The sequence below is a fragment of the Electrophorus electricus genome, chromosome 15 (genome assembly GCF_013358815.1).
Source record: "Electrophorus electricus isolate fEleEle1 chromosome 15, fEleEle1.pri, whole genome shotgun sequence".
NCBI lineage: Eukaryota > Metazoa > Chordata > Actinopteri > Gymnotiformes > Gymnotidae > Electrophorus > Electrophorus electricus.
The window spans coordinates 1,643,637-1,662,967 of NC_049549.1; the positions used below are offsets into that span (position 1 = coordinate 1,643,637).

Below are 19,331 nucleotides of genomic sequence, written 5' to 3' on the forward strand. Positions count from 1 at the left end.
AGGAAACCTCGTGTACTTCACTACAATTTTGAATATCTCTACATCTTTTACTACTGTTCAAATGTCTTTAGGCCACCTTTAGATTTTTGTATAAGCAATGGTATAATTTCAGTCTCTTTATTAGAATGCAAGTACAGGAAAGTACAAGAAGTGTATATTAAATTTAATTAAAAAAAACATCTTAAAAACAGCTTCTGTAGGCTACAGTGGTAAGTATTTAGTGTGACCTCCTACTGCACTTGAGCAACAGCAGGAACCTGGGTCTTTTAAATCTGAATGCATTGGAACCCTAATCATTGTAATAGACCTATTAGATCTATTGCACCAGGTTTATGCAAGACATGCTTCAGCATTACATACATGTTATTTGAGTTTAATGAATTGGAAGCTTAGTAAATAAGTATATATAAGTATTTAAGTATATACAAGACCAAATTTTGTGTACATATTTCCGGTATTTTCTGTTTGTAATATGTGATAAATAATTATATATGGTCATTATACCACTGATAAAACAACAAATCTAATAATGGCCTAAGATGTTTTCACAGTACTGTATACATATACAGCTGTTTATATATTTAAAGATTTGTATGTACATGACTCTTTTTTTTCTTATCAAAATTTTCTTTACCTCTATTGATCTCAAAGTATAAATTAGAGGGTTGAACATCAGAGGTAGGAGGCTATACAACATGACAATTTTAGCATTAAAACTGATAGCAACATTGGCAGACAAATAATTCAAACACCTAGGAATGAAGAAGAATAAATAAATTGCTTTTAAAATACATTTTTGAAATTGTACTTTTCAAAGTTGTTCTATACGATGAGAAAGTCCAGCAGTGCTTATCTTTGTCCTCAAGTTTGGGAAGGTTGTCAAACTGCCCACACATCGAAAGTAAGGCCTAACTTTAACTTGCACTGAAGCAGACCATATGTACTGATTGGTCCCAGTCAATATCTCAAAAACATTTCCAACAGACCACAGGGCAAGAGATAGGTATGGGTCAATTATAGGTACCAGTTGGTCAACTGTCGGTTTTCCACCCCCACTTCTGTTCTTCCACCAGTCATGGACGGTAGGGTCATGTAAAGTTTTGGTAGTTTTAAAATGAACCCTTGTGTGATTGGCCTGTTGGTATGCTCCATTCAAATATACTAAATAAACATACCATGACCCTTTGGGCAGGTCAGTTTCAGTCTGATTACAAACTCTTGTGCCAACACAGGAATGACTGTAACCATCAAACCACCAAAGCGCTCTCTAACGACCTACGTGGGGAAATAATTGCTAATGTTTGGCTGCCAACATTACAATTGTGAAAATTAGTGGTATAAATGAGACCGCGTCTAATAAAACCACTTACCTGCTAGATAACCTATACTATATCATTGACAAGGCCCTTTCATGCAGAATGACCAATCCCTCCACAAGTGTAAACATCCCAAACACATGTAGTTAGTTTTGGCAATGATCAGAACAAGTTCTTCATTCTGAAACTGTGAGTGGTTTTATTGGGATATTCTGCCTAAGTACATCTCTTTGATGACAGCACATTAAAGTGCTTATATTTTTTAAATACATTTTATTGCTCAAACGTGTAGGTATCTGTTCATCGTATATAACATACTTCCATCATAGATAAACATGATATATGTCTGAACTCTTAAAATGCATACTGGAATTGAAGGGAGTTTGTTGCTTTTTCTTTTCAGCAATTTCAGCTGTTTTCCTGCATGATAAAATGATATACAGCTGATGCAACTTGACAGGCAATTCTTTAGTTCTTGATTGAGATAACAAGCTGTGTTAAAGCATGAAAATGTCCTAGGATCTGAAAACATCCTGTGTGAAGATCCATCATCTAATCTGATCCTCTGTAATCTGATCATGGCAACAAATCCTCAGTGATATTTCTGTTAATTCAGAGCAGCCTCTGCACTAAGATCTCTTTTATGGTTTTTGGATTTCCTCAACAGTATTCTGACTTATGAACTCTAAGTATATATTTTTTTCAACACTACGCTGAGATCTGATCACATCACAGTGCACTTTTTAACAGGATGCATTAATTTAACTGCCAGGCATATAATATATAGGATGTTTCATGTTTCAGACTCAGGTCTAATAGACGTAGCATTCAGTGACATATCTGCTTGCAAATGAAGTTAGGAAGCTCGAAGAAAATAACTAATCTAAAGTTTCAGAAGTTGTGTAGAATGAATATTATGTGTTAAACATCTGTTTTTTTTCCTCTAAAATAAACTGCTTTCTCCTAGAAATATCGAAGTACTTTCTTTGCACAGCTGATAAAAGACATGTGTTGGAAGCATCCTTTTTCTCTGGAAACCTGTGTACTTCCCTGCAATTATGAATATCTTACTAAAGTACACATAAATTACTCACCAGGAATCTTCATCACACACACACACACACACACACACACACACACACACACACACACACACACACTCACACACTATATATATATATATATATATATATATATATATATATATATATATATATATATATATATATATATATATTTTATTTTTTATTTATTTTTTTTTTTTTTATTATTTTTTTTTTTTTTAAACATTTGTATGTTCATGATTCTTTTGGAAATTTCTTATCAAAATTTTCTTTATCTCTGTTGTTTTCAAACTATAAATTAAAGGGTTTAACATCGGAGGTAGGAGGCTATACAACATGACAATGCATATTTGCAAATCAGCATTAAAACTGATACCAATATTGGCAGACAAATAAGTAAAACACCTAGGAATGAAGAAGAGGGTGATTATGATGAGCTGAGAACTACAGGTGGAGAGAGTCTTCAGCCGACCCCGAGTGCTTGAGATTTGCAGAACTGCAACAATAATGCAGCCATAAGAAAACACAATGATGCCGAGAGATCCCAGCAGTATTACCATGGCAAAAACAAATGCTGGAAAACTATATGGAGCCCTGTCAATGCATGCAAGTCTCGTAACAGATATATGATCACAGTAGCAGTGTAAAATAGTGTTGGCTCCACAGTAAGGGAGGGGGAAAGCTTGAATAGCCATCCTTAGAATGCTAGTATGAGCCACTATCCAAGCCACTAGGCTCAGAATTAATACATTTCTGTTTGTCATAATACTGTGGTACCGAAGTGGGTAACAAACCGCTACATATCGATCTATAGCCATTAGTGCCAGTATGTATGAATCGACTGTGCTGAAATAATGCACTAAATACATTTGAACAAAACAACCTACAAATGAAATATTCCCAGCTTGAAACCAATACTTGGCAATTATCTTTGGTAATGTGGTTGTACTGAACAGAACATCAGATATAACAAGATTTACAAAAATATAATACATAGGTTTATGGAGAGTTTTTTCTGTTGAAAACAAAACAACAAATATTCCATTCCCTATCAAGGTGCACATATAAACAAAGAACATAACTACAGAAACAAAGCCATAGTAGTTAGGGTGAAGTCCAGGAAAACCAACAATTAAAAAATCCTTCACAAAAGTCATGTTTTCCTCCAACATAATGGTTTGATGTCTTTAAAGTAAAAAATGCAACTTCAGGTCTACAGGATCAAAAGTAGAGCAACACAATGGAATTTAATGCATACTGTATTAAAACATTGCCTGTTGTTACTTAGAGTTCATTATGTTACTTTCTTAATTCAAAATAGATCATAATAATTACAAATTACATACCATTGACATAAAAATGTTCAGACAGTATATACTCCCTCTTTACCTAGATCACTCCTTAGCAATGGTGGAATGAACTGGCATAGCTTTTTAGCAACTATTGGATTTACGCTGTCTCACAGTTCATTTATATTGGTCACATTATCTCACATGACCAAGAAGGGAAAATAAAAACAATTTTGCACAACATCTCCAGAGACGTATATAAGAAGCAACATTTAATGGTTAAAATCTCTGGCTGAGAAATGTCACTTTGCGTTTTTAGAAATATTATCCATTTCCTTATAGATCAGCCACACTATTTTTTAACATAGCAGCTAACTGAACACTAAAACTGAGAGTTCTTGCACTTTCAGTGCCAAGTTGTCAACTCCCAAATATGTTCCTTGAAAGATAAGCTTTTTTTTTTTTTTTTACCAAACACCATAATTCTTCTTCTGCTCTACCATAAAATACCATAAAATATAGGAATGTGTAACAATTAATCTTCCTCTTCTAGTTATCACACAAACACTTTGCAAGTTGTTTTAAACAAGCTTTCAACAAACCTCCAACAATTATATTTGGAATTCATTTTAGTTTTTGATTCGCCATATCATATTCCATACCTGCTGAGTCAATAGCACACTGAAATCTACAAGCAACACACTGGATCAATAAAAGGCCCTAGTGTATGGTAATGTTAGATGCTCATTCAGTTATTACATAGTGTATTTACTTGCTAAACGGCTTTTCTAAAATTTCTAGATTTGCATTTGCTAAATGCAAATCTAGACATATTGAATTCTCATGAGTTCTGCAGTGACATACTGAGACACTGGAATGTTCTTGACTCAGTTTAATGCTTTGTGTGCACTCTTTTCTAATGGTATTTTACATCTGATTTTTTCAATCTTATCTACAGTCGAGTTTGTTTTTAAGACTTGTTCTCAGTGAGATAAACCTTTCTGTAGTTTATCTCGGATAGTCTGCAGCCATTCTCCAGTGACTTCTATTGCAGCAGTGACATTTTGGTGCAGGGAATTGAACTTGATGCACTCAGAGTTCATTTACCCAGTGCATGCTATATGACCAAAATACATTACACCTACACCTTGTGACATCGCATTCAAAATCCATATGCATTAATATGGAGTTTGTCTCCCTTTTGCATCTATAACAGGTTCCATTCTTCTGAAAAAGTTTTCCACAAGATTTAGGACTCTATGCCTGTAAAAATTTTTGTCCATTCATCCAGAAGAGCATTTGTGAGGTTACACACCAATGTTGATTGAGATGTCCTTGCTCACAGTCTCCATTCTTGTTCATCCCAAACATGTTTGATGTGGTCGATGTCAGGGTTCTGTGTGCGCCAGTCAAGTTATTCCACACTAAACTCACCCGACCATGACTTTATGGACCTTGCTTTGTGCACTGGGGCAAAGTCATGCTAGAACTGAAAAGGGCCTTCCCCATATAATTCCTACAAAGTTGGAAGCATACAGTTATCCAAAATGTCTTGGTATGCTGAAGCATCAAGGTTTCCCTTCACTGGAACTAAGGTGCCTTTGCCAACTTTTGAAAAACATCCCTATAGCATTATTCCTCCTCCACCAAACTTTACAGTTGGCACAATGCAATCAGGCAGGTAACATTCTCATGGCATTCACCAAACCCAGATTCATTCATCAAACTACCAGATAGAGAATCATGATTCATCACTCCACACAATACAGTTCTTCTGCTCCAGAGTTAAGTGGCCAAATGCTTTATACAACTCCATCTGATGCTTGGCATTGTACTAGTGATGTAAGGCTTGCATTCAGCTTTTCATGGAAACCTATACCATGAAGCTCCTGTTCTTCTGCTGATGTTAATACCAGAGGAGGTTTGGAACTCTGCATATATTGAGTCAGTGGAATGTTGGTGACTTGTGCCTCAGACCTTGCTCTGTAACTTTATGTGGCCTGCATTTCATGGCTGAGTTGCCCAGGTTCCAAAAAGCTGCAAAATTTTAAATAATACAACTTTCAGTTGATTATGGAATATCTAAGAGGGAAGAAATTTCACAAAGTGGCTTGTAACGGTAGCATCCTGTTACAGTACCATGGTCAAATTTAGTGAGCTCTTCAGATTGACCCATTCTTTCACAAATGTTTGTAAAGACTACGTGGCTAGCTGTTTTATTTTATACTACTGTTGCAATGAGCTTGAATGAAACACCTGACTTTAATGATACAGTGTATTTCTGAGTTCAGATAATATTACTTGGATTGTGACAGGTGTGGATTGAGCTAAGATACCTATTAGCAGGGTATTGTTTATTTTAGGCAATGACCTTGCTGGTGGAGAGATATTTACACTGCCAGACATTGTAAATGAACACACTGAATTCTGCTTATGCTCCCATTGAAGAATTACTCTGTTTCCTGTTTGTAGAGGTCTCACATTTATCATTAGCTCAAGAACACTGATTATATAGCCAACTGGGGATTAGAAAGACACTTCAGCATGTCTTAAAAATTGTGGCCTTCCATTAAGTCTGATTTGTGTTGCACCTGTCAGCTTGTTGGAAAGGCAAACTAGGTCATTCCTTCTGCTCCTCTTTGTTCCATAGTTGCAATAAGAGAACTGTTTGAAAATCTTTGTGTTCCCATAGGAACTAAGGATACCTTGTCCAAAGCTGTACTATACTGACTCTTATGTGATCTGCCCCAAGGCTTCCTGAAGCCACTCAAATTCCTTGAAATCAAAATCAGCAACTAAGCCTCTCATCAAATTTTGTACTCTGTTTGGGCTGACCAAACAAATTCAGTCTAATTCAGTCTGATCCAGGTTCGAATTTTATGTACAGACTTTTCTCTCAACACATCAGCTCTGTGTTGGCATACAATGACTTTGCAATTTGCACTGAGAAAGATCCAGGAAAGAACAGTAGGAAGCTTCACAGGAGAAGAATATTCCTTGAGAACCTGGGAAAATATCTTGATATCCCCTATACATAGAGGAGACAGAACCTTCCCTATCCTTTGCGACCATTGTGAGCGCATTTGAGATGGAAGAATCTAGGCCTACTCTGCTGAGGGCACAGCAAAGGGAAACAAATGAAAGAGGTGGCAAACCTGCCCTTATAAGAAAGACACTAAGACTATTACAAACTAACTACAAATGTTTCATATATATATATATATATATATATATATATATATATCAAATGTAAAAATGTAGTGTAAAAAGTCCCAAAGACAGACCTAGACAGACCCCAGCATGTTAACTGCAATTTTATAAGGATCTGAAAAGTTATGGTATTATATTTCTACATCCAAATTAACCCATATAATTCTCTAAAATGAGTGTTTTAATGAAGAAGTATGTCCAATGTTAAGGTAAACAAGATCATTATTAATCAGTTTACTAATCAGCTTGACACTCTTATGAGTCAACTCCACATCAGTGGAAACCCACTCATTCTCCATGGTGACTCCAACATTACACCAGACAAACCAGTCATCAGACAAACCAGTCATCTTGCTTCCTTCATATTATTCTCATTTGACCTCACCTGCAAGCAGTTTCCACCAACCTACATAATAGGCAACATTCTGGACATTCAGCTGGACCACTCCAGTACTGGACATCACAGTCACCCTCCCCCACCTCTCAAAACATCACTTTCATCTGTCTCTCCTGACTCTCCATGTTGACACCTCTACTACTTGTTCTTCCTCCTTCTGCTGCAACCTGTGCTCCATTCCTCCCTCTACCCTTTTGCTTCTACTGTCTTGATTACCCTTCCTCATGCTGGATCTTTTTCTTCTCTCTCCCTGGATACAGCTACTAAAACTTTCCTCTCCCCACTCTCCTCATCAGTTAACATGCTGTGCCCTCTCTCAGAAGTAATGCACTGTAACAGGGGAGAACTGTAAACTGCTGAGCAATGGTAGGGGAAAATTCTCACCTAGATTCAGACCTCCACTCATACCAATCCTTCCAACTTCTCACTGGAAGTAATATCTGCAAAATCATTCTTCTGCAGAGCTCTTCACTATTTCGCTATTTTCTCATTTCTCCTCAAACCGCCCCCTTCCCCTTCTCCCTCCTCTCTTACTTCAGAGGATTTCATCAACTTCTTTGAAGAGAAGGTTACAAGTCTTCTTTGGGTATGTTTGCTGTACACATGAAAAAGGGGGCTTTCACACATGAAAATAGTTTTCCTTTTAAGAACAGTTTAATGCTGCTTGTTATGTCAGCAATCCAGGAACCTGGTGCTGGACACTAGCAATGAGGGATTCTGTCAAGTAGATGAAGTTTGCTTTCCAGGCCTGGCTAGGCTTGGATAACTCCTGATTCAGCTGAAGGGAACTGGAGAGCAAAGGTTTGTTGCTTTTGGATGCTTGGAAATTTAGACAGGCCATGGAGAATGACTTTTTGGTGGCTTCAAAGAGGTTCTAGAAAACACTTTGACAACTTAGAAGGAGAAGGAGGGACATCATCCAAGCCATGCTCAACAATGGTGAAGCTCTGAATTTGACAGAGAATATTGTTGGGCATTATAAGGAACACTCTGAGAAATTTCTTAAGAAACATGCATCCTATGCAGGAGTTAGAACAAGAGGCTACTGTGAGAGAGGAGTCATATTCCATTTCCCTGACACTAAGATAATAGGAAAGCTCTACAGTGGCAAAGCAGCAGGGGCAGATGACCTTGGCCTGAAATTGATGAAAGTCCTAGATATTGGGAGACTGTCTTGTATGACATGCACTTCCAATATCTCATTGACCTCAGAAACTGCATGGTGATCCCAGTTTTGAAGAATGTAGTCCATAAAATTTGTGCAAACTATAGAGATATCACATTTCTCTCTCGAATAGTCTGTGAAAGGACATTTCATCTGATTTATTAGCCTCAGATTCATGAGAAAAAATGCAGATTCTATCCTGACTGTGGAACAGTGGCCAGCTCTTTATCCTCTCCCAAGTAGTTTAGGATGCATGAGAGTTTGTTACTCCAGTATACACGTTTTGTGGATCCTGGAACATCTGGGGATTCCACAGGAGCTGCTGTAGGAGGTGGCTGAGGACTGAGACACTTGGGATTCTTTGATTATCTTGCAGCCACTGCAGCCATGAAATGGACTGAATAAGAAGAATAAGAACTGAATAATAATAATAAGATGATGATGATTATGATGATAGACTAAGGGCCTAGTGATCATTTCCTTGTGCATTTAAAGAAATAAACATCGAAAACATAATGTTAGTAGTTTGCAATCTGAATAAACAAGCAAAACCTTTATTTTTCATTTTATTTGACATTAGCTTGCTACAGTGACGTTCAGTAACGGTAGAAAAACTGTTGACCATTAAATGACTTCAGAAAGGGGCATGTTTTCAGCTGGTATCACGGTCAATTTCTGAACCCTGAGCCTCAAGATGAGAAAAGATGAGAGAAGGAAGATTGCACACATTGTAGTGTCACTCTGACTGGCTGGTGCTAATTTTACATTTAATACTACTAGCCAACAATGAAGATAATGTTGAGCACTTTTACTTACCATAATAGGTGAAACCTATTATATTTTCTGTAATAGCAACAAAACGTAACCACTGGTATATTTTATTATACTCAGCATGCCTAACAAGCTTTCTAGTTTAAAGATAAGATAACTAACAATAGAAACAACACTTTTTAAGTTGTATTTTCAACATTTTATAGTACAATATTTTGACATTCTTTCTTGGGTATTGTATATGCAACTTTGAGTAATAATAAGGCAATTATATTCAATTTTTATATGTAGAAGTTCCTTGAGACTGCAACTTAATCTTGCTTTCCTATCTGAGATTCAATACTAACTGTGTTCTTTTGAAACCCTAAAAACTGGGAATAAACTTATTATTTTAAGCTGTATTTGCTTTTAATTGTTAGAGTGTACAAAAACAGTGTACAGAAAACATTTTGTTTTTACACTTTTTACAGAAACATTTTCTTTTCTGTTTGAAGGTTCTTTCAGTATTGACAGTGCAAAAATCACAATACTAAGAGGAAGAGAATTTAACCAAGATTTTGATGTCAGATGTTAGAAAATTTCCACACGCACAAAATTTATGTTCATTGCAATTGTGTCCCAAAACCTTTTTTTTTAGTATAAAGGTTTCAGTTGATGATTGGTCCTAATCTTTCTTAATTTCATCATGAAAATATCTCGTATTAGCTTGGTTTGAAAGCAGAATATCACTGGATTGACAAGAGGAGGGAACAGACTATACCACATACATATCATAATGCGAGCACTAATGTTCATTTGAACCTTTATGTCAGTAATATAAGAGGTACACCGGGGAACATAGTAAATGCATATAGTAAGAAGCTGAAGGCTACATGTGGAGAATGTTTTGTATATTGTTTGTACATTGGATATTTTTAAAACAGTTATGATGATTGCTGTGTAGGAAAATATGATGAAAGCGAGGGGACCCATCAGCACTGTCATAGCCACACAAAAGAAAAGCAGCTTTGCATTCTTAGCATCAGTACAGGCTAGCTTACTCATGGAATTATGATCACAAAAACACTGTGCAATTACATTGGAGTCACAGTAGTGCTCAGCTATGGTTTGTATAACTATAGCTGTCAGCAGTGGGATTGGAAGCACCCAGGTCACTAGACATGCAATTGCTGTGGAATGGTTTGTAACAAGTGCAGGGTATCTGAGGGGGTTACATATGGCAATAAATCGATCAACAGTCATTAATAACAAAGTGAAAGTCGTGACAATCCCAAGATAATGGACAAAAAACATTTGTACAAAGCAAGCATGGAATGCAAGGGTTTCCTCTTTAAGCAAATATTTTGCAATGATTTTAGGCATTGTTGTGGTTCCAAAAGCAAAGTCCACCGCAGCAAGATTGCAGAAGATCAGGTAGCATGGTTTTTGAAGGCTCTTTTCATAAGACACAAATGCAATAATGAAAATATTTCCCCCTGCAAGTGTGAGATAAATGAAGAGAAGAAGGGTTCCAACTGCTGCATAATATTCTGGAAGGAGTCCTGGAAATCCAAGGAGGAAGAATTCTGTAATTCGTGTAGAATTGGCACGTTGATCCATAACTTTTGTCAGTGCTTCAAATCCACCTGATAATACACCTGATGAAACAAATGAAACACTGGGGTGTTTACTCTCTGCAATATAAAGTGAGAAACAGAATGATAAATTATATCTTCCAAGAACATTGAACAAACACATACAGATGAAATTGCTAATTCAAGTGTAAGAGCTCATCTATAATTACTGTACATACATTACTATTTACTATTTAATACACAACTTTTATTTTTCAAAGCACAAATTAATAGTCATTATAAAGCCATAATATATGCCCAGTAATATAGAACTAAGAGTAGTCAGAAGTAATCAGATGCTAAGTATTGTCTTGCCTTTGTTTGTTCAGCAGTATTTGTCGTCTTTTAGAAGTCTTAGACAGACAAAATTCTCAAAGCCACCCTCACAATACCCAACAAAAGATGAATCACATAAGCATCAGTTTATATATGGTTTTCCATTACACCTGAGTCCAGCTAGTTGATGTAATCTTAATATATGCTAATGCAGCAATACTTGATGTCATATGATCTGATGTTTTTTGTTTTGTTTTTGTGGCTTGCCCTCATTTAAAATCAAGCATAGCGGTAGTTTTCCCTAAAGGACACTAAAGCATACATATCCAGCTATCTCCATGTCTTGGGGTGTCTGAAGACACATTTGTGAAGACATATTAATACATCTTGTGGCTTATCTTAAGAAAGTTTTAATTAAGTATGCATATCATTTAAATATTTATATAATATTCCTTTAAATAATATACAATATAGCAAGAACTCTAGTAAATAATTATATTCTATAACCACGGGTTTTAATAAAATGTTTAGTGTATTACATTACAAACATTACATATATGCATAAGACATAATGCACTGATAAAAAAATAAATCAGAAGTAATATAACATCTGTAATAATAATAATAATCATCATCATCATCATCATAATCATCATCATCATCATCAGAAGAAGAAGAAGAAGAAGAAGAAGAAGAAGAAGAAGAAGAAGATGAAGAAGAAAAGAAGAGGAAGAAGAGGTCCAGGTTTATATCCTGTGCACTTTTGTTGTTGTCAGTGATTGTTTGTCATCCTGTTCATGGAGTATTCATGTTAAGTTTCTCATGTCTCACTTTATTGAGTTTATGTCTTTGGTTTTGGTTTGTTTTCTTTCAGTTTGTTTTCCCTGCATGTCTGCTGTTACTGTTATCTTTTGTTTGAATAAAATGTCCACATGGATCCTGCCTCACACCTCGCCTTCACTGTAACACAATAACCGACCCAAATAAAAGGATGCAGCAAGTAGACCTGGCTGTGATAGTTGAAGAGGCTTCCACATGGATTATCAGGCCTGCCAATACAGAGGATGAGTGCTTAGCCCAACTTCAGTCGGCAAGGTTGTTTATTGACAAAATGAATGGGTGCCTGAGAAAGAATATATCCGGTCTAGGTGAAAGGTTTGCATGTGTTCAAGCGGATTTGACCAACCTTGCTCTAGCCTGACTGAAATTTCTTGATCCTGAGGACATCACCCCTCCTCCTTGGCAACCATTAGTGCACCATTAGACAACTTTTGTTACGTAAATGTGTGAGTGAGAGGCATCGAGGCTGCAGCTGTATCAATCTCTCTCTATAGTACTTTATTGTTGTTAGTATTATTTCTTCATAAATACAAAGTTGTGCGTGTGCGTGTGTGTGTGTGTGTGTGTGTGTGTGTGTGAAATAATATTACAGCAGCAGTTTTGTTATCAGAGTTATTAGTAGAAATTATAACTTGAAGCACTTAATGTTTTCTGCACAGTGTGTAATAATATGCGAGTCATGCAAAAATAAATATATAAGTGTAAGTGTTTAATAAAACATGGTTGTACAATACATATTTATTTTATAATAAGAGCAAAGAATGTTTCGTACTGTGCGGGATTCCAACCAAAGATTTAATATCCACCAAAATGATGCAGCAAATTTGCATATAAAACATTGCATATGAAACATGATAAACAGATTATCTTGCCTTGCAGCCATCACATTGGTTATTTTCGGTAATGTATGAGTTTTGTGTTCATGTGAGGGTTGGTGCTTTCAACAAAATATGTGTCATCAGCAAGACAATAGACACTAATTTCTTCACACCGGGGGAGTGGGCTAATAGATGGTTGGTTTGCCTTAGGAAAATTGTATTACCTTTAGACATTCTAGTGCTAGAGGAGCTAATTAGGGCTAGGTAATCCTCACTTTAATTTTTGCTGAAGCAGACTCTACTGATTAGTCACAGTTAACATCTCAAAAACAGTTTGAACAGGTCACAGGGCAGGAGATAGTTAAGGGTCAATTATAGAATAGATAACAGTGATTTGGTATTCAAAATACCTTAGGGTGTGTTCAGACTTGGTAAGCAATCACAAACGCCCTGTTGGTATGCTCCATTCAAATATATTAGATAAACTTACCATGACCCTATGAGCAAGACATTTTTAGTTTGTTTACAGACAGACTCTGGTGCGATCACAAAAATGACTGCAACCATCAAACCACCAAAGTGCTCTCTAACCACCAAAGTAGGAAAATAATTTTTAATGTTTGGTGAAATGCCCAGAATTCTATACTGATGTAAATAAGACTCAGGCTTCCTCTTGTCTGTATATGGGAGAATGAGTCCTGCCACCCTGTATGGCTGCCAACATTACAAATGTGAAAATTAGTGGTATAAATGAGACCACGTCTAATAAAACCACTTACCTGCTAGATAACATATACTATATCATTGACAAGGCCCTTTCATGCAGAATGACCAATCCCTCCACAAGTGTAAACATCCCAAACACATGTAGTTAGTTTTGGCAATGATCAGAACAAGTTCTTCATTCTGAAACTGTGAGTGGTTTTATTGGGATATTCTGCCTAAGTACATCTCTTTGATGACAGCACATTAAAGTGCTTATATTTTTAAAATACATTTTATTGCTCAAACGTGTAGGTATCTGTTCATCTTATATAACATACTTCCATCATAGATAAACATGATATATGTCTGAACTCTTAAAATGCATACTGGAATTGAAGGGAGTTTGTTGCTTTTTCTGTTCAGCAATTTCAGCTGTTTTCCTGCAGGATAAAATGATATACAGTTGATGCAACTTGAGAGGCAATTCTTTAGTTCTTGATTGAGATAACAAGCTGTGTTAAAGCATGAAAATGTCCTAGGATCTGAACACATCCTATGTGAAGATCCATCATCTAATCTGATCCTCTGTAATCTGATCATGGCAACAAATCCTCAGTGATATTTCTGTTAATTCAGATTAGCCTCTGCACTAAGATCTTTTTTTATGGTTTTTGGATTTCCTCAACAGTATTCTGACTTATGAACTCTAAGTATAGATTTTTTTCAACACTAAGCTGAGATCTGATCACATCACAGTGCACTTTTTAACAGGATGCGTTAATTTAACTGCCAGGCATATAATATATAGGATGTTTCATGTTTCAGACTTAGGTCTAAGAGATGTAGCATTCAGTGACATATCTGCTTGCAAATAAAGTTAGGAAACTCAAAGAAAATAACTAATCTAAAGGTTCAGAACTTGTGTAGAAGGAATATTATGTTTTAAACATCTGTTTTTTTCCTCTAAAATAAACTGCTTTCTCCTAGAAATATCGAAGTACTTTCTTTGCACAGCTGATAAAAGACATGTGTTGGAAGCATCCTTTTTCTCTGGAAACCTGTGTACTTCCCTGCAATTTTGAATATCTTACTAAAGTACACATACATTACTCACCAGGAATCTTCTTCACACACACACACACACACACACACACACACACACACACACACACACACACTATATATATATATATATATATATATATATATATATATATATATATATATATATATATTTAAAAATTTGTATGTTCATGATTCTTTTGGAAATTTCTTATCAAAATTTTCTTTACCTCTGTTGTTTTCAAACTATAAATTAGAGGGTTGAACATTGGAGGTAGGAGGCTATACAACATGATAATGGATATTTGCAAATCAGTATTAAAACTGATACCAATATTGGCAGACAAATAAGTAAAACACCTAGGAATGAAGAAGAGGGAGATTATGATGAGCTGAGAGCTACAGGTGGAGAGAGTCTTCAGCCGACCCCGAGTGCTTGAGATTTGCAGAACTGCAACAATAATGCAGCCATAAGAAAACACAATGATGCCGAGAGATCCTAGCAGTATTACCATGGCAGAAGCAAATGCTGGAAAACTATATGGAGCCCTGTCAATGCATGCAAGTCTTGTAACAGATATATGATCACAGTAGCAGTGTAAAATAGTGTTGGCTCCACAGTAAGGGAGGGGGAAAGCTCGAATAGCCATCATTAGAACAAAACTATGAGCCACTAACCAAGCCACTAGGCTCAGAATTAATACATTTCTGTTTGTCATAATACTGTGGTACCGAAGTGGGTAACAAACCACTACATATCGATCTATAGCCATTAATGCCAGTATGTATGAATCGACTGTGCTGAAATAATGCACTAAATACATTTGAATAAAACAACCTACAAATGAAATAGTCCCAGCTTGAAACCAGTACTTGGCAATTATCTTTGGTAATGTGGTTGTACTGAACAGAACATCAGATATAACAAGATTTACAAAAATATAATACATAGGTTTATGGAGGGTTTTTTCTGTTGCAAAAAATAGAACAAATATTCCATTCCCCATCAAGGTGCACATATAAACAAAGAACATAACTACAGAAACAAGGCCATAGTAGTTAGGCTGAAGTCCAGGAAAACCAACAATTAAAAAATCCTTCACAAAAGTCACGTTTTCCTCCCACATCATGGGTTGACGTCCTTAAAGTGAAAAATATAATTTCAGGTCTAATGGAGAAAAAGTAGAGCAACACAATGTAATGTAATGCACACTGTGTATTAAAACATTGCCTGTTGTTAATTACTGTTCATTTTGTTACACTTTCTTAATTCAAAATACATCATAATAATTACAAATTACTTGTCATTGACATAAAAATGTTCAGACAGTATATGCTCCCTCTTTACCTAGATCACTCCTTAGCAATGGTGGAATGAACTGGTGGGTTTATGGTGTCTCACAATTCATTTATATTTGTCATGTAATCTCACATGACCAGGAAGTGAAAATGAAAACAATTTTGCACAACATCTCCAGAAACGTATATAAGAAGCAACATTTAATGGTTAAAATATCTGGGTGAGAAATGTCACTTTGTGTTTTTACAAATATTATCCATTTCTTTATTCAAGTTTCAAGTTTGGTTTATTCATCACATACATAGTCATACACAATATAACTCGCAGTGAAATGGTGGAGAGTGCTCTGTCCAAACTGAGGAAAAGAAAACAGGGGTGCATAGAGAAATATATATATTCTCTATATGTGAAATATATATATGCAAGATAAATATATATATATTTTATGTATGTACAAAATATATTAACAATGTATGTACAATATATGTATATTATGATTATATACACAACATACAATGTATATGGTTGTGTATATATGTACACAATCTACAGAATGTACAGATCCATTTCGTATAATAACATATCTACAGTTGTTGTGTAACAAGGTAATTGAATATAAATATATATACAGATATACAGTTATGTTACATGGTGGTGGTGGTCCCCACAGTTTATCAGTTTCCCTGATTCAGGGCCCGAATGGCCTGTGGGAAGAAGCTCCTCTTCAGCCTCTCTGTCTTGGTCTTCAGGGAGCGAAAGCGCTTCCCTGACCTCAACAGAGAGAAGAGTCTATTGTTGGGATGGGTGGGGTCCTTCACAATTCTCCTGGCCTTGGTCTGGCACCGCTTGTAGTAGATGGTTTGCAGGTCAGGAACTTCCGTGTGAGTGATGCGCTCTGCTGAACGCACTACCCTTTGGAGTGCTTGTCTGTCCTGCTTGGTGCTATTCCCAAACCAGACTGTGATGTTCCCCATGAGGATGCTCTCGATAGTGCAGGTGTAGAAGTTCCGCAGTACTTTGGAGGGCAGTCTGAAGTCTCTTAGGCGTCTGAGGTGGTAAAGACGCTGACGAGCCTTCTTTGCCAGGGAGTTGGTATGGCAGGACCAGGACAGGTCCTGCGAGATGTGAACACCAAGGTACCTGAAACTATCTACTCTCTCCACCGTGGTTCCACTGATCCTCACAGGTTGGTAGTGCCGCTCCTGCTTCTTGCTGCAATCCACGATCAGCTCCTTTGTCTTACTGATGCTTAGGAGGAGATTATTTTCCTGGCACCAGTTTTCCAGGTGTTTAATCTCCTCCAGGTAGGCCCTCTCGTCATTGTCCGAGATCAGACCCATGACAACGGTGTCGTCAGCAAACTTGACAATGATGGTGGAGCTGGAAGTGGCTGTGCAGTCGTAGGTGTACAGTGAGTAGAGCAGGGGGCTTAGGACACAACCCTGAGGAGCTCCAGTGCTGAGGGTGAGGGTGGATGAGGCGCAGTTGCCCACCCGTACTGATTGTGGTCTGTCTGTTAGGAAGTTGGAGATCCAGTCACACAGGGATGTATGCAGTCCTAGATCCCCCAACTTAGTAGTGAGTAGGGAGGGGATGATAGTGTTAAATGCTGAACTGTAGTCGACAAATAACATTTTAATATAATTTCCCCTCCCTTCGTCCAGGTGAGTCAGTGTAGTGTGGAACAGATGTGCAATTGCATCGTCAGTGGAGCAGTTGTGGCGGTATGCAAACTGCAGTGGGTCCATGGAGGCTGGCAGTGAAGATGTGATGAAGTCTCTGACTAGCTTTTCAAAGCACTTCATCACGACTGATGTGAGGGCGACAGGACGGTAGTCATTGAGGTCGGAGGGTCGAGGTTTCTTCGGGACGGGGACGATGGTGGACCGCTTGAAGCTGGACGGGACGATTTATAGATCAACCACACAATATTTTTTAACTTATCTGCTAACTGAATACTAAAACTCAGTATTTCTGCCCTCTCAAAGCCTAGTTGTCAGCGCCCATATATGTTGCTTGTGAGATAAGCTTTGCTGACAATCGCAATAGCTCTCCTTCTGCTCTACCATAAAGTACCATAAAATATAAGAATGTGTCATGATGGCCATGCCTGTCCTAAAGCTAACACAGTTTTAAACACACAGCAAGTTGTTTTAAACAAGCTTTCATCCACAAAGAACACAAAAAACTCCAGCCAAAACCAACAAACACCCAAAAAGAAAGGAGGATGAGCCCCCAAAATCTGTTAGGACACCATCTAGGTAGTGTGGTCCCAACAGAGGTGATAGAGGTAGGAGGTGTATGAGGTATTGAAGTGTGCTCAGAGTACTGCCATGCCCTGCTCCCAAGAGGGTGCAACTACGCCTGCCACCCTGTCGCCTGACTTGCTGGCTGCTCTGTGCTCTACACTGCTGGCTGCCACATTTCCTGCTCTGTCTATTCTCTGGTTTACTGCTCACTTTCCCCCCCACCTCTTCCCTAGTTCCCTGCCTGTCCATCTGTACATGTTTGCTTGCCATGCTTGTTCCTGCCACCTCCTTTGTTTTTGTCTACCCCTGAACCTATCCATTCTTCCATTACTGGTTTTGTATTTAACCCAATCACAGTGTCAGTATCTGTTTCCATTGTTCTAACCCCCTTTGTCCCTGTGTTTGCCTTTGGTTCCGTCTCGATACCTGTGAGAATTTCTATTCCTGTCTCCAAGACTGTCACAGTCCCTGTTTCCATTTCCATGCCCCTACAGATACCTGTTCAGTTTCCTATACAGCCTTTTGTTCAACATGCTGTCCACTCTCCTCTTCAGTCTTGGGTCTCCGGTCCAGTGTGAAATCCCCTCTTCTGCATCCCTTCCCAGAACTGGTATCTTCTCTGGTATGCATCCCAGCTCTTGGTCATGCTCTCGTCCCTGCTTCTGCAGGATTTGTTTCAGTTTGTTTTACCTTTGTTGACACTTTGTTTTTTCATTATAATAAAAATGTTTATGTGGAATTGTGTCTGGTCTCATGCCTTGCCTTCATTGTGACAGTGTGCTCCCTGATGTGTAAAAAAAATACAAGATTCCAATAAAAAAATTAATAACCCAGCCTCATCAAGTAAGAGATAAACAGTTCTTTAAAAACACCTACAGACAAAAGCATGTAGAAACATGCACCATTTACTAAGTTAGATTTACTTAAATTGCTTTTTAATATAAATTTTTACAATTGTACTTTTCAAAGTTGTTCTATATGATGAGAAAGTCCAGCAGTGCTTATCTTTGTCTTCAAGTTTGGGAAAGTGTTCAAACAGCCCACACATCGAAAGTAAGTCCTCACTTTAACTTGCACTGAAGCAGACCATATGTACTGATTGGTCCCAGTCAATATCTCAAAAACATTTCCAACAGACCACAGGGCAAGAGATAGGTATGGGCCAATTATAGGTACCAGTTGGTCAACTGTCAGTTTTCCACCCCCACTTCTGTTCTTCCACCAGTCATGGACGGTAGGGTCATGTAAAGTTTTGG

The 19,331-nt window shown here is 37.4% G+C and overlaps 3 protein-coding genes across 3 annotated transcripts; all 3 read right to left on the bottom strand.

Moving 5' to 3' along the window:
* Positions 1 to 1,014: 1,014 nt before the first annotated feature.
* Positions 1,015 to 3,552, bottom strand: LOC118242559 (olfactory receptor 52E8-like). The gene is made up of 2 exons (XM_035534334.1): positions 2,627 to 3,552; positions 1,015 to 1,066 (listed from the first exon to the last, which is right to left on the bottom strand). Exons 1-2 carry the CDS (start codon positions 3,550 to 3,552, stop codon positions 1,015 to 1,017), a joined length of 978 nt encoding a protein of 325 aa, XP_035390227.1.
* A 6,293-nt stretch (positions 3,553 to 9,845) lies between these two features.
* On the bottom strand, positions 9,846 to 10,811 carry LOC113568787 (olfactory receptor 2AT4-like). Its single transcript, XM_026996945.2, has one exon. It carries the CDS (start codon positions 10,809 to 10,811, stop codon positions 9,846 to 9,848), a length of 966 nt encoding a protein of 321 aa, XP_026852746.2.
* A 3,888-nt stretch (positions 10,812 to 14,699) lies between these two features.
* LOC118242560 (olfactory receptor 52E8-like) lies at positions 14,700 to 15,656 on the bottom strand. Its single transcript, XM_035534336.1, has one exon. The coding sequence runs from the start codon at positions 15,654 to 15,656 to the stop codon at positions 14,700 to 14,702; it is 957 nt and encodes a 318-aa protein (XP_035390229.1).
* Between the last annotated feature and the right edge of the window lie 3,675 nt (positions 15,657 to 19,331).

Bases quoted from the DNA above. Each gene is read 5' to 3' on its own strand.
- LOC118242559 (XM_035534334.1), bottom strand. From the start codon at position 3,552: ATGTTGGAGGAAAACATGACTTTTGTGAAGGATTTTTTAATTGTTGGT. The intron at 1,067-2,626 runs AAAGAATCATGA...CATGACTGGTGG, and splicing joins ATTTTGATAAGAAATTTCCA to AAGAACAGAAGTGGGGGTGG.
- LOC118242560 (XM_035534336.1), bottom strand. From the start codon at position 15,656: ATGATGTGGGAGGAAAACGTGACTTTTGTGAAGGATTTTTTAATTGTT.
- LOC113568787 (XM_026996945.2), bottom strand. From the start codon at position 10,811: ATGGATCAACGTGCCAATTCTACACGAATTACAGAATTCTTCCTCCTT.